This window comes from Podarcis cretensis, assembly GCF_951804945.1.
Source record: "Podarcis cretensis genome assembly, chromosome: 2".
Classification (NCBI taxonomy): domain Eukaryota; kingdom Metazoa; phylum Chordata; class Lepidosauria; order Squamata; family Lacertidae; genus Podarcis; species Podarcis cretensis.
In genome coordinates this window covers 82,147,356-82,161,245 of record NC_137171.1, presented here as the reverse complement: position 1 = coordinate 82,161,245, position 13,890 = coordinate 82,147,356, and the positions used below count along the sequence as shown (strand labels likewise).

General features: G+C 40.9%; 1 protein-coding gene and 1 long non-coding RNA gene across 2 annotated transcripts in view; both read left to right on the top strand.

Annotated features, from left to right (window-relative positions):
* Positions 1-13,890, top strand: part of LOC307209744 — a 107,890-nt gene that overhangs the window by 12,843 nt on the left and 81,157 nt on the right. The gene's annotated exons all lie outside the window — the stretch shown is intronic.
* DCP1A (decapping mRNA 1A) overlaps positions 1,025-13,890 on the top strand; it is a 35,265-nt gene continuing 22,399 nt past the window's right edge. Inside the window, exons 1-3 of the mRNA XM_079965061.1 lie at positions 1,025-1,236; positions 4,541-4,581; positions 10,147-10,274. Coding sequence (XP_079821187.1) covers positions 1,102-1,236; positions 4,541-4,581; positions 10,147-10,274 — 304 coding nt within the window. The 5' untranslated portion in view covers positions 1,025-1,101. The remainder of the gene's footprint in view (positions 1,237-4,540; positions 4,582-10,146; positions 10,275-13,890) is intronic.

Below are 13,890 nucleotides of genomic sequence, written 5' to 3'. Positions count from 1 at the left end.
TTTATTTCATGTATATGCCACTTTTCCTCCACAGAGCTCAGAGCCACATTCCATCCTCACAAACGTTCCAGGAGGTAAGTCAGGTTGAGAAATAGCAACTTAAGGTAGATCTGCATACTTGTAAAATTACATTTGCATAATGTAAAATTACCCTTGCCGTACATTGAGCATGGCTATCAGTTTTGGAAGTAAAACAAAAACTAATAGTTATGTTCCTATTTGAACCTAAGGTTATAACATGGCTATACTTGGTAGATTATTCATTGTTATCATATGTGTTTTTATAAATGAAGCGTTCTTCACGTTCTTCATTTGGCAGAGTGAAATGCAGAACAAAGCAAAACAAAAATATCCTAACTTCCAATGATCCCAGAATGCTAAGAGATTTGGAAAGCAGGGCTGCTTTTCACAAAGCTATTTACATGAAGTCAGTGCTTTCTTTATATATAAAAAAAAATAGGTGCCAGTGCCCAAATCTGGATAAACCTTAAAACCCCTCCCTTGCCCTCTTCTTACACACCTCCCCTCTTTTATACTGAATTTATGATTAGCTTTTAATTAAATAGTTGATAATAAAACGGTGTCATTACATTCAGGGCTTTCTTAAACGTACAGTAGTTACGTTTTCGCCAAACATACAAAAACCGTGGAACTATTTGAGAACCAACAATAACTTATGAAATCTTCAGCTTGAAGAGGCTCCAGCAGGAGAAAGCGACGGATTCACTTTACTTCTGATGTGTTTCTGAGCTCCTGGCATTTCTGCAGGAGCTGGTTTGGTTATATAGCCGGGTTTTATTTCTGGGTGAGTGGGGGGGGGGCGACGCATTTCGATTCTAAAACTGGCCAAGCCTGGGCGTGTGGAGAAACGAGGACCAGACAGAGCGACCAGAGGCTACGCATCCTCAGGAACCCCTGTGGGACCCCCGTGACCCTACGCGCTGCAGCGACGGAACCGAAGGCGCAGGGTAGCGGTTTCCGGCCGGCGGATGAGGAAGCGCTGCGCACAGGGCTCCTCCGCGCGGCTGGCTGGCTGGCTGGGCTGGCTGTTTCCTTCCTTCCTTTCCCCCCCTTCGCCGCGGCTGAGATCCCGGGTCCAAGATGGAGTCTCTGAGCAAAGCGGGGCAGGACATGAGCCTGGCGGCCTTAAAGCAGAACGACCCCTACATCACCAGCATCGCCGACGTGACCGGCCAGGTGGCCCTTTACCGCTTCAGCCCCAAGGCCAACGAGTGGGTGAGTGGGGCACTAAGCGGGGGGCCGGGGGGGCCAGGCGGCCGGGGACGCCCCCCTCGCAGCCCCGGCTGTTAACCCTTTTCTCTCTGCCTCTCCACCTCACCCGCCCTCGTCCAAAGTCTCCTCGCGGGGTCCAAAGGCTCCCAGAGAAGGAAGGTCCCGATGGAAGAGGCGCACAAAAGCGCCTTCGCTTGGCGCCTGCCCCCGCAAGGGAAGAGGGTGGGTTGGGTTGGGGGCGGGCGCGCACGTGCGGCTTTCCCTCCCCACCCCTCCTATATATCCGCTACTGTCCGCAGTGGAATGTTTTTTGTGGGGGAGAAGAGAGGAGGCTGCCCGGTCCGGTTGGCGCAGCTCTTGGGGAACACGCCCACCTCCCTTGGTTTTCCGTGGTTCACCTCCTCCTCGTGCTCTTCTCCTCCTCCTGCCACTAACTCGCTGGGCTCAAAATTCAGGGCGGATTAGTTAGCGCCTAACACACCCTTTCAAATTAGCCGGCCAGAGTTGAGGGTGGTTTAAAAACTACTGGTAGGAACTAGTACTATAGTGAACTTTTCTTTCCGTCGGTGCTTTTTCTGAGTCCAATTATATAGTGCAGGATTATGAAAGCTGGAACTGAACTTCATCTGAACCAAGTAGGATTCCAGCTTGACTTGTGTACATTTCTCCTCCTTTCCTTCATAGGTCAGAGCCAGCCCAAGTTCAAGGCTTTCTTTTAGATTATCTGATTATCACTATGATTCAGACTAGGATAAGGGAAACGCAGGTTCAGATCCCCACTCAGCCACAAAGCTTGAGGATTGTTTGAAGGTGGATTTCAACCCATCACCATTTTGCAGTCTAACCTACCTGATAGGGCTGTTGTTAGAAAAAAAACATGTGGTTGTGGAAAGACCTCTGAGTTACTTGGGGGAAGGTAGGCTAAATAAATAACAGAGCTCCCACCTACACACAACTGTACCCAAACAGGATTTTAGGTCATTGTCATCCAGAATTCATGACTTGTTCCATGTGGATTGACAAGGCTTGGACCCTTCTTAGGACCAAATCAGAAGTTGATGTACATCTTGTTTAAGTGAGCAATGTGGCATATGCCATCTCTGTTCTTACTGTATAGGAAGCTGCTTTATAATGAGTCAGATACAGGTCAGTATAGTTTACACTGACTGGCAGTGGCTCTCCAGGATCTCAGACAGGAGTCTTTCCTAGCCCTGCCTGGAGATGATATTGAACCCCTGGGCCTTCTGTATTCAACACATGTATTCTACAACTGAGCTATGGTATAGCTTGCAATAATTTTACTGCTCCCCATCTGCCCTTGCAGGACATTTCTGCATGGTGGTTAGTGGTGCAAACATATGGGTTGCAATAACAAACAAACAGCTGTTACTCTCTCCACTATTTCAACAAGTCATGCAAACTTAGGAATAACATGTATATGTGAAAAAAAATTAGTGTATGAAATAATCCTTTGCATTCACTGAACTATCTGCACAGTAAATCTTGGGATTCATTAGAAGCACTGCATTATATTTACCAAGAGAGCCTCACTGACAGAGGTAGCAGAAACTTCTTTTCCTAAATGAGTCGGTATCAGCCATTTAAAGGCCACCTCCTCTCATCTGAACTTGCCCACTCCTCCTGCCTTCAGATATTAGGATGGAGAATATGTGGGTAAGAGCCTTTTCTGCTGTTGTGCGCAGTCTTTGAAGCAATCTTTTCCAAGATAGCACCACACACTCTTGATCTTTTTTGCTCTTTAGTGAGCCTACGTTACCACTTACGTTACAAAGGAATGGTAACATAGTGGTAACATGTTACCAAGGAATGGGTTACCGCTCTTTCCTTCGATCTACTGCAGAACTTCCCAAACTTTTCATGTTGGTGACACACTTTTAGACATCATTTCACAACACAGTAATTCAGTTTTACTAGCAAACCGGAGGTTAAACTAACCCCTTTCCAGCCCTGGAAGGTGTGCAGGGAGTGTTCGCACTACACACCTACACATTGCAGCAGACACTAACGTGTGGCAGCACACAGTTTGAAAAGCTCTGTTCTACTGAGTTGTTCTGATTTGCCTCCAGTGATCTCATATTTTGATTTGATTTTGTTTGTACTTTTTCTTATTGCAAGCATATTTTGAAACTTGCATGCCACTTCATCTCTCCCATGCAAGTTGTCTCTGCAATGAGTAATGCTTGAGAGACTACTGTGGTCAGTCATCCATTAACTTAAAAAACCTTAGTTTTGCAAACATATACACCATTTTAATATTCAGTATATATTACAGTTTATAGCTTTTAATAGAGGTCACCAGCCTTTTTGGGTCCATGGGCACATTTGCTCACCAGATAAATTGTTGTGGGCACAACACACATACATACACACATAGCACAACCTAGTCTATTGGCTACAATTATTCTTTCAAGACTAATTTCATCAGAGGCTGGGGACCCTATATATGTCTTTGGGCATCATCTTGGCAACCCCTGACTCAGAAACAGAATAGTAATGTGGAAAACGTCATGTGCTTAAAAAAAAATTGCAGACTGCAATTCTGCAGTGACTTTGACTGTCTTATTTATCTTATTTGCCCATTGTGTGGCGTAGTTGATGCTATTTAATAGCTTACTTTATCTCTCCCTAGTTGCCCACAGAATTAATGGAAAAACAACAAATAATTAAACTTCAGTTTTTTAATACGAATTTAGCATGACTATTACAGATCAGACGTAAAAGTACATGCAATTTAACACCTTATTTATTTATCATTACCTTTTAAACCATGCCAATGAATCAACCATAGATTTTGTTTAAAGTTCTAAATATTGAATGGAGTGCTGTGCCTTCCTGCCTGCAGTCACCTTACGTCATATTAAATGCCACCATGTATAAACAGCTGTATTGATGTATTTTTCTAGACCTCTAGCATAATTTCAGGGTTTGTTTTCATTAGGTTGGAGCAGATGTTAGTATGTACAACTCAACCACCTCCTTGACAGCACAGCAAGTCTTAGAATTCAGCCATAACAGTTGTATTCTTAATCATGAAAATAAATAGCACCCATTAAGTGCTATAGTTATAATTTTATGTTAAATGTAAAGCTCAGGGGATGAGCTGAAGGCATTTGAGCTGAAAACAAGCAGTTCTGGTCAGCGATTGTTTAGAAACCACAAATTCACCACCTTGGGTTCCATGATGGAAAAAAGATGAGATACAAATGTAAGAAAATAAATAAAGCAGGGGCTGTAATGCTCAAATTAATTTATTGCTACAATAAATTATTCTTATTGTTTGTTATAGGAGAAGACTGACATTGAAGGTACTTTATTTGTATATAAAAGGTAAGTGTATATCAATCTTATTCTAGAGTCAGTTTTGCTTTCAACACTATGAATTGCAAAACTATTTGCTGTTTAAATAGAGCATGCCTATTTATCCCTACCTGCAGTTCTAAGAAAACAAATTTGGGCTTTCTTTTGAGAAACAAGGTTTTCAGGAAAGCTTGCATGCTACTGTGTTGTGCTGTTGTTAGCAACCATGTATATGATATTATTTAAAAATTTGCCATATCTCCCCCATTGTTCTGCCCGGACACTGAGGTCCAGCTCCGAGGGCCTTCTGGCAGTTCCCTCACTGCGAGAGGCCAAGTTACAGGGAACCAGGCAGAGGGCCTTCTCGGTAGTGGCGCCCGCCCTGTGGAACGCCCTCCCATCAGATATCAAAGCAATAAACAACTACTTGACATTCAGAAGACATCTGAAGGCAGCCCTGTTCAGGGAAGTTTTTAATATGTGACATTTTAGTGTATTTTTCATCTTTGTTGGAAGCCGCCCAGAGTGGCTGGGGAAACCCAGCCAGATGGGCGGGGTACAAATAATAAATTATTATTATTATTATTATTATTATTATTATTATTATTATATGTAAACAAATATGCTTCAAATTCTGGTGTTTGTAAGGAAGAACCTCCCTGTTCCTCGGTCACATTAAATGGTATTTCTGTACCTGTCCCAATTCTTGGATATCCTTCTTAAGAAGGGGTAACTAGTACTGTACACATTTGAAATGGCTAAAGAAAGAAAATACTGCCCTAGTAACTGTTTTCACACTAAATTTGCCTCTTTCAAGTTTCACTGATTTCTCCCCCTGTGAACCAGATAAATCTTTCCTGGATAATCACAGCCAGTTTAGCCAAATTCTCACAGGACATGGCTTGTGGCATATGCCTTCAGTGTGGAAAGCTTTATAACTCAATAAAGCTTTCCATTGGCTTCATTTCAGCATCTGCCACAAAATTCTTGCTATTTTTTACTCTTTGTGGAACATCCTTTCTTTTTACCCTTGTTTTCCATTATATACATGCCTGTGACTTTTTGTTCTTCAAAATTTATCCCTTCAGCCCTCCCACAAGTTCCATTCTATATATTCCTTGCTGGTGCCTATGCCCAGAGCACTGTCTCCCTTCAAATCCTTCATCATGATGCGCCTTTCCTGTGAAGCCTTTGGCTTAACTTGTTTAGTCCTTATCCCTAAGTAAAAGGCAACCTTAATATGTACTCGGTTTTTTGAGCCCTCACGTTTCTTGCTTCTGCTTTCCCTCTCTACCATTTGTTTCTCCCACAGTCAAAATTCTTCTTATTTATTAAACTTGTTAGTTTCATAATACAGGCGCTCCTGTAGAATGTGCAATAATAATTAGATTGTAAGTTCCACGAGGAAGGACATAATCTGGATATGATGTGTATCTTAAGGCAGCCCTGTTCAGGGAAGTTTTTAATCTGTGATATTTTAGTGTATTTTTGGTTTCTATGGAAGCTGCCCAGAGTGGCTGGGGAAACCCAGCCAGATGGGCGGGGTACAAATAATAAATTATTATTATTATTATTATTATTATTATTATTATGCACTGTAAATTACAGGCATGCAGGAGGTAGATTGGGATCTTCTGGTACAGTCATATCTCATGTTGTGTCCGCTTCAGGTTGCATGTTTTTGTCTTGCATCCCACAGCAACCTGGAAGTACTGGAACGGGTTACTTCCGGGTTTTGCCGCTCGCGCATGCGCAGAAGTGCTAAATTGCGCGCCTGCATCAGTTCCGTGTTATGGATGGGCCTCCGGAACGGATCCCGTCCATTACACGAGATTCCACTGTACACCTCTTGACAATTTGAAGTAGATTAGCAAGGATTTCTGACTCCCCAGCTGATTAACAGTGACAGCAACAAAACAGCTCTCCCACTAACTTATACTGTCGAGATGAACAAAAGTGGGAATACTCAGGAGAGGGATTTTGTGTGGAAGCCTTATGAGTTCAGTTCATAGAATTGTAGAGTTTGAGGGGATTCCTGAGGGTCATCTAGTCCAGTCCAGTTCTGCTACTCATAACAAATTCCTGGACTCAGAATGTTAACTGTATGCCTTTTGCACCAGGCTCCTAGTTAAAAAAATGAAATGGCTCCCTCAAGTCTGCGCACTCCTTCTGTAAATAGTGGCAAAACAGACAATAACATAAGTTTTTGTTATTGCGGTTGTTGTAAGACAATGATCTAGTGATATGTGGTTAAGATTTGGTCTTCATATTTAATAGGGTGGGGTAGGATTTTAATGTTGCTGCAAGATGAGCATTTCTGGTTTATTAAGATTCTCTTTTATGTATTTTATATTTTGTATTATATATGCTTTTATAACTGTTAGCTGCTTAGAGACATGTTTGTAGTTAGTAACAAATAAATATAAATAATAATGATTTAATATTTTTAATTACATCAAAAATGCTCAGCTACTCTTTCCATGGATATTAGTGGTTGAGCCCTAGTGGTTCCCGTGCAGAATTGGGCCCAAGGAGAGGTAACCTAGTTTATTTCAAGTTCTGCTTTTGCACTTCTCATATAGGCATCTGGTTGGCCACTGTAAAAACAGGATGCTGGACTAGATGGGCCATTTTATGTTCTTAGCTGCCTCTTCAGGTGGCAGTCTCTGCCAGTGGTAATGTACCTTTCCCCCTGACTGTTTTTAGTAAGCATTGAATTTGCAATGAAGAGGGGAAGTGTATAACTGTGAGAGTTTCCCATAGTATCTTCAGATCTATGGTAGAGGGGATGTAGAGGATTGGCATTAACAGTAAGTAACAGGTGACACTTATGTAACATTCTCCCCTTCCTTCCTTCCTTCCTTCCTTTCTATTTTGACTTACTTAACTAAAGTGGCTTGAAAGAGTGGCCATAGAAATGCTGTTAAGCAAAAGAATAGTAGTTGCAGTGTATCATCATTATACGAAATAATTTAATGTGACACTAGAGTTTGAGGTTAAAGGGAGTATTTTAAATATATGGTAAATAGAGGGTATAATCTTGAAATAGAGCTGTAGGAGTTTTTTGTGGAGGAGGCCAACTTTAACTGTTGGAAATATTTAGAGGATGAGTTGGTGCTTGAAGGTAGCACGGAGAATCACTTTACAAGGTAGTGGACACTTGTGGTCAGCAGAGTGTTGTAATCTGTGGGTGATGAGATTAGGAAATGTCTTCATCACCAAAGCAATTTAATCTTTGGGTTTACGTAGGCCTGTAACATAGATATGCTGTGTGCTTCATTCTAATGGTTGACTGTTGCAGATGGAGTGTCAGGTTACAACTGAATATGCATGCTTTTTAACTACTCTGTCTGTTGGCTGAAGGTCTTTAACTCTCTGCTTCCGTTCTTGGAACTTGCCACTCTCATCCCTCTTATCATGCATACTGGACATCTCTAAGGACCCTAGTTGGGATTGTCCTTACATATAACTTGGAGGGTGCAGAACATGAGAGTCCTTTCTGACCTGCTCAGTTATCTGTAGAAGATGAGATGGGTGCTTTGTGGTCTGTGCAGTTTAATGTAGGCTTCCAGGCCTATTTCCTGGTACTTAAGGCAGCAGTCCTAACCCTACTAACCTGGAAGTAATCCACATTGAATTCAAAAGGACTTACTTCTGAGGAGACATGGTTAGGATTGTGCTGTTCTGATTTCCTTCTGCTTGTGTATATGTATGCAGTTAAGGATTCAAAAATAACTCTTTAATAACAGTCTTCTCAGTAATGCTTTAATGCTAGCAGTGCTTTTAAAACTGTTCTTGTGAACCATTTATTTTATTTTGGACAGCAAGAAATATATCAATATGATCAGTTTTCTCCAAAACCTTTTTAGAGATCTAGAGAAAATAAGTCAAAACCAAAAATGTCACTCTTCTTGTTTACACTGTTGTAATGCCTTTGGGCTTTCTACACATGCTATTTCGAGACCTTTACTGCTGTAATCATGACTTCAGTTGAATTTTAATTATTTTTGACATGCTAACTCAGGCTGTTAGTCCATCTGTTATAATAGATGTAGAAAATAAAGAAGAAAGTATGTATTAAAGTGACCTCTTATGATTCTCAGACACAGCCCAATGACACTTTAGGCCTGTTAACTTTATGGGATAACATGCTTAGCAGTGTGCTAGAATGCAGTCTGTGTCATTTTTCTCTTGCATTCCCAAGAAATACCTTGAGTGTTATTTAATTTGGTGTCTATAACACAGCTGTTTTTAATACACAGATATACTTTTAAAGTACACAAGAAAGGGTATGTTTGTAATAACGTGTTCGGTTCCTAGGAAATAGCTCATCATTGAAAATACATACTTTATAGCTATTTTTGGTACGTTTGATACTTTTGATCCTGAAGTGCTTTCTGAAGTGTATTTCGGGGGGGGGGGGGACTGTAAAGCTGCACTGTTCTGTTTTTTGCATGAATTAGCATTTATGAGAAGTTTGAGAATTGGATTTAAGTGTGCCTCTACAAGTTATGTTTCCCACTCCCTCTCTCTGAATTGCTATTGATAACCTGAAATGTTTGTTTACTATTCTGCTCTAAAAGTTTTGCATACAAGGTTGAAAGCATACCGAAATATCCTTCGGTGTTTTTTCATGGCATGTGAAACTTGCTATATAATTTTAAATGAAGGAGAAGAATGAATTTATTCCTCTTTGGAGTAGCCTTGAAAATCAGTTTTCTTTTCTTTGTTTCTTTTTTAAAAAAGATTGTGCATCTCTTCCTCCCCTCCCTTAGTTTTAGTTACAATATTGCTAAGTAGACTAATCATTGCTATGTTTTTGATATTCAGATAAAGAACTACAACAATTCATCTGGTTAGATCCAGAGGTGCCAATCTGTGAGCTTGGCCTCTTCCACAAGCACATGTGTGCTGTCTGATTTAGGAGGAGTGTTATTCTTCTTGCATGAACTTTTGTCTTAGCTCTTGAACAATATATTCCATTAGCCATTGGAGCAATAGTTCACAGAACAGTACCACTCCCAGAATTCCTTATGCTTGTGAAACATCTTGTGTTTCAAATAGCAAGCTTGCATGGCTTTTTGATTTTACTAAAGTCATTTGGGTATTCCCAAAGGAGTAATTGCTGATGGAAAAGCTTCTGTCAACAGAACCAGGAGGGAAGCAATTTGGTGATTCTACCTGCTCACTGGAGCCCCCTTTTTGCAAAGAATTTTTCTTGTAAAGTATAATTTTTTTAAAAAAAAGTTCTCCAAAGAGCTGACCCCCCCATTCTGCTTCACCATCATTTGAGTGATAGTGTTGGATACATTTCATCACCATCATTACTATTGATTATTTTCCTGAAAGCAGGTTGCTTATTTATATAATGCATTTGTTTAATAGTTTTTTCCTCTGGATATCCATGTTATGCATTTACACCAGTGGTGGCCAAACTTGGCCCTCCAGCTGTTTTTGGACTACAACTCCCATCATCCCTAGCTAACGGGAACAGTGGTCAGGGATGATGGGAATTGTAGTCCCAAAACAGCTGGAGGGCCAAGTTTGGCCACCACTGATTTACACAGTTGTTTTGTTATTCTCTTGAAATAACAGGTCTGCATCACCTTACCATGGCTTCACAATTGTGAATCGACTGAATATGCACAACTTGGTTGAGCCTGTAAACAAAGACTTGGAGTTTCAACTACACGAGCCCTTTCTTCTGTACAGAAATGCTAACTGTGAGTATAAACTTGGAATAATGTTGTTATTTAGGAGACTTTTTGAACTGCCCTGGACCACTTCTGCCATTAAAGTAATATACGTGTGACGTGGCAGTAGCTAGTTAGACTCTAAACACCAGTTCAGTTTCTGGGGTGCCACTCTTCCAGCTGTGTTCCATCCATAAACAGTGTTAATTCAGTGTGTTATATAGTCTTCTGTCTTTCTGTTTCGACACCTCTCTGGTCTTTTTGTGTCCTCGAACACCTGTCTCCATAATTCCAATTGATTGACTAGTAGCAAATAATGGTTCTTAACTGATGTGTTGAGGTAGGGAATATCAAAGGCTAGCAGAGATGGGCAGATGCTTGGTTAGGGGAGAGGCAGGGGGTCTTAGGAAGTCTTAGGAAGCAGCATGCAGTGGGTAGGCTATGCTAGATTTGAGTATGCATTGTGGCCCTTCTCCAAGTCACCACTGCTCAGAGCTAGTTAGGGCTGGCACTCCAGCCAGCTGGAGGCAAATTGTGCCAAACATGATGGGCCTTATTCAGCACAGCATGTATTTGCTATTTTCAGCATTTCTGTCCTACCTTTCATTAAAACTATATTCCAGATAGGAAATGGGCACAAGCAAATTATCCCCAAACATCATAATTTAATTACCGGTACTTTAGTTTGGCACAGCCCTTTTTCCTTTCATTCAAGGCTTTGCTATGAGATCAAACACATGTCACATAACCATTCTCTTGCCACCAGAGGTAATGTTTGCAAGGACCTGAGAAATTCAAAAAGCAGGATATTTTGAATCAGTTTGGCAAGTCTGCTGGATCACTGTCCTCTCTTGACCACAGTATCTTTAGCTGAGGGAGCAAGGCATGCAGGTCTCCAGCTATTTGTTTTAGGAAAAATTGTGTTTTTCCTGATAACAGTAACAGCTGGATTATTCTTTAAATCTTTTTTAAAAGCTAGCATCACTTATGCTAATTATTCAGTATGTCACCAAAGACCTATTTTAATCTGTATTGAGAAAGTCACTAAGTTAACTTCAGAAGCTCTAGAGAAGACCGTTATGGAATTCCCATCTTTTATTCATAATATATTAAATATGTTTGTAACATCAGTGATACGCTGTAGTTACCAAACTGCATAACGGGAAGCAATATAAAGCACTCTGTGACAAAAAGAATATGACTGCAAGTAAAAACATTTCTAGTATCCTACAGGGTTGGTAATTGTACCTTTCTCCATAAAAGGCTTAAAATCTAAGCATCAACCACTTAATAAATTCATAGATACAAATGTGATCAAAAATTTCAGAACCTTGGGTTTGTTTGGTTTTTAAATCAACAATTTTGAACTTACCTCTAAAGGTCTTAAAGAAGTATGCTTCCAAATCAGTTTCACTCACAATTCTTCCTTTGTATCTAATGTCACTGTCTTGATGTAAAGAACGAAATTCCATGCTAATATTAAAAGATAGGTGGTGGTATACAACTCTGAATTCTCAAATGAAGATATTGCCTGCACTTGTTCCTTTTCTTCTTTTTTGAGCTCTGTATGTCCTTTTTCCAGTTGAAATGCAGCAGCAGAGATATAATTCCAGAAGGATGTACTTGAAACTCTGTTACCTTGGTGGTAACAACAGATTGCTCCCTAAATATACTTTTGTAGCCAGGCAGTCTTATTTCGTTGCTGTGAAAATATCAAAGTGGGTACAGAAAGTTGAAGACCAGCCACATGTGGATATCAGCAGTGTTGTCAGAGTGACATGTGTTTGATCAGGGAAGGGGAATGGATCTTTAGTAACTGCTTTAACTCTGCCTTCTCAAGAAAGATAAGGAGTGGGACTGCTGTTGCTATTTCTGTAGAGAGAAATGGTAAAATTGCATTTAGGGTGTTTATAATGGAGTTTAAGTTGAGGGCAGCCAAACATGTAGAATAGTGTGGCGCAATGAGCTAATGTGTTAAACAGCAGTCACTTTCTTGTTCTGTGTTCTGTTGCAAAGCAGTTATCTCTTTTCTGTCTTCGATAGCTAGCTTTGTTCAGGACAAATCCATTAGTACTTGGCTTCGATATCCTCTTAGACATATGTTTTGTTTCACCGTGCTAATAACTCCAGATTAAATCAAAGACTCTTCTCTCCTTTCCTTTCCTCTCCTTTCCTTTGCTTTCCTTTCCCTTCCTTCCCCTCCCTCCCTCCTTTTCTTTCTTTCTTTCTTTCTTTCTTTCTTAGCATAACCTTTAACAGAGGTCAGCAAACATTTTCAGCAGGGCCACTGTCCTTCAGACCTTGTGGGGGGCCGGACTATATATTTTTTTTGGGGGGGGGTGAAAGAATTCCTATGCCCCACAAATAATCCAGAAATGCATTTTAAATAAAAGGACACATTCTACTCATGTAAAAACACGCTGGTTCCTGGACCATCCACGGGCTGGATTTAGAAGGCAATTGGGCCGGATCTGGCCCCTGGGCCTTAGTTTGCCTACCCATGCTTTAAAACCTTGAATTGTTACACCCTGTCTTTTATAAGTTATATTACAGTTGGTAGTTGTTGCTACTTTGCAATGAATTCAGCTCATATTATTAGTCTTACAAGTTTTCCCTTGAGTTAGAAAATGTTTGTGAGAAAATGTCGCTTGTATTTACAGTGGTACCTCAGTTTATGAACTTAATCTGTTCCGGAAGTCTGTTCTTAAACCGAAACCGTTCTTAAACCGAGGCTCACTTTCCCTAATGAGGCCTCCCGCCGCCGGTGGCCTTCCACCATTCGGATTCCGTTCTTAGACCGAGGTAAAGTTCGCAAACCAGGACACTACTTCTGGTTTTGCAGAGTTCATAAACCAAATCATTCGTAAACAGGACTGTTCTTAAACCGAGGTACTGTCCCGGAGCAACGCAGACCCAGTCGGTGAACTCCAATAAGGTTACAGTACCACTGTATTATTATGATTTATTAAATTTCTATACTGCCCTCCTCACAGGGCAGTTTCCAATAGTACATACCATAATAACAAACATAATAACAAACAAAACCAGTACTGTACCCACCCACCCCACATACTTTAAAATGGCAGAGATTGTTAATTAGCCAAAGGCCTGGGAGAAGGGGAATGTTTTTGCCTGGCACCTCAAGATATGTAACGGCAAGCCACCACAGAAAAGGCCCATTTTCATGTTCCCACCTTCTGGACCTCTCGTGGAGGAGACACATGAAGAAGGGCTTCATATGAGATGGTGGTCCTGAGCCATTTAAGGATTTATAGGTGAAAACCATCACTTTGAACTGGGCCTGGAAACTGATTGGCAGCCACTGCAGTTGGACCAGGATCGGTGTAATATGCTCAAATTGTCTTGCCCCAGTGAGCAACCTGGTCATTGAACTCTGCAGCAGCTGAACTTTCCAAACTGTCTTGAAAGACAGACTTACATATATAATTGTGTTGCAGTAATCTAACCTAGAGGTTACCAGAGCCTAGATGACATAAGTTGGGCATATCCAGATAGGGGTGCAGATAGGTCTACCAGCCAAAGCTGATAGAAGGCACTCTGTCCCACTGAGGCCACCTGAACCTAAAGCGACAGCAGTGGGTTCAGAAGTACTTTCTAACTGAGTATTATTATTATTTTTTTGTTT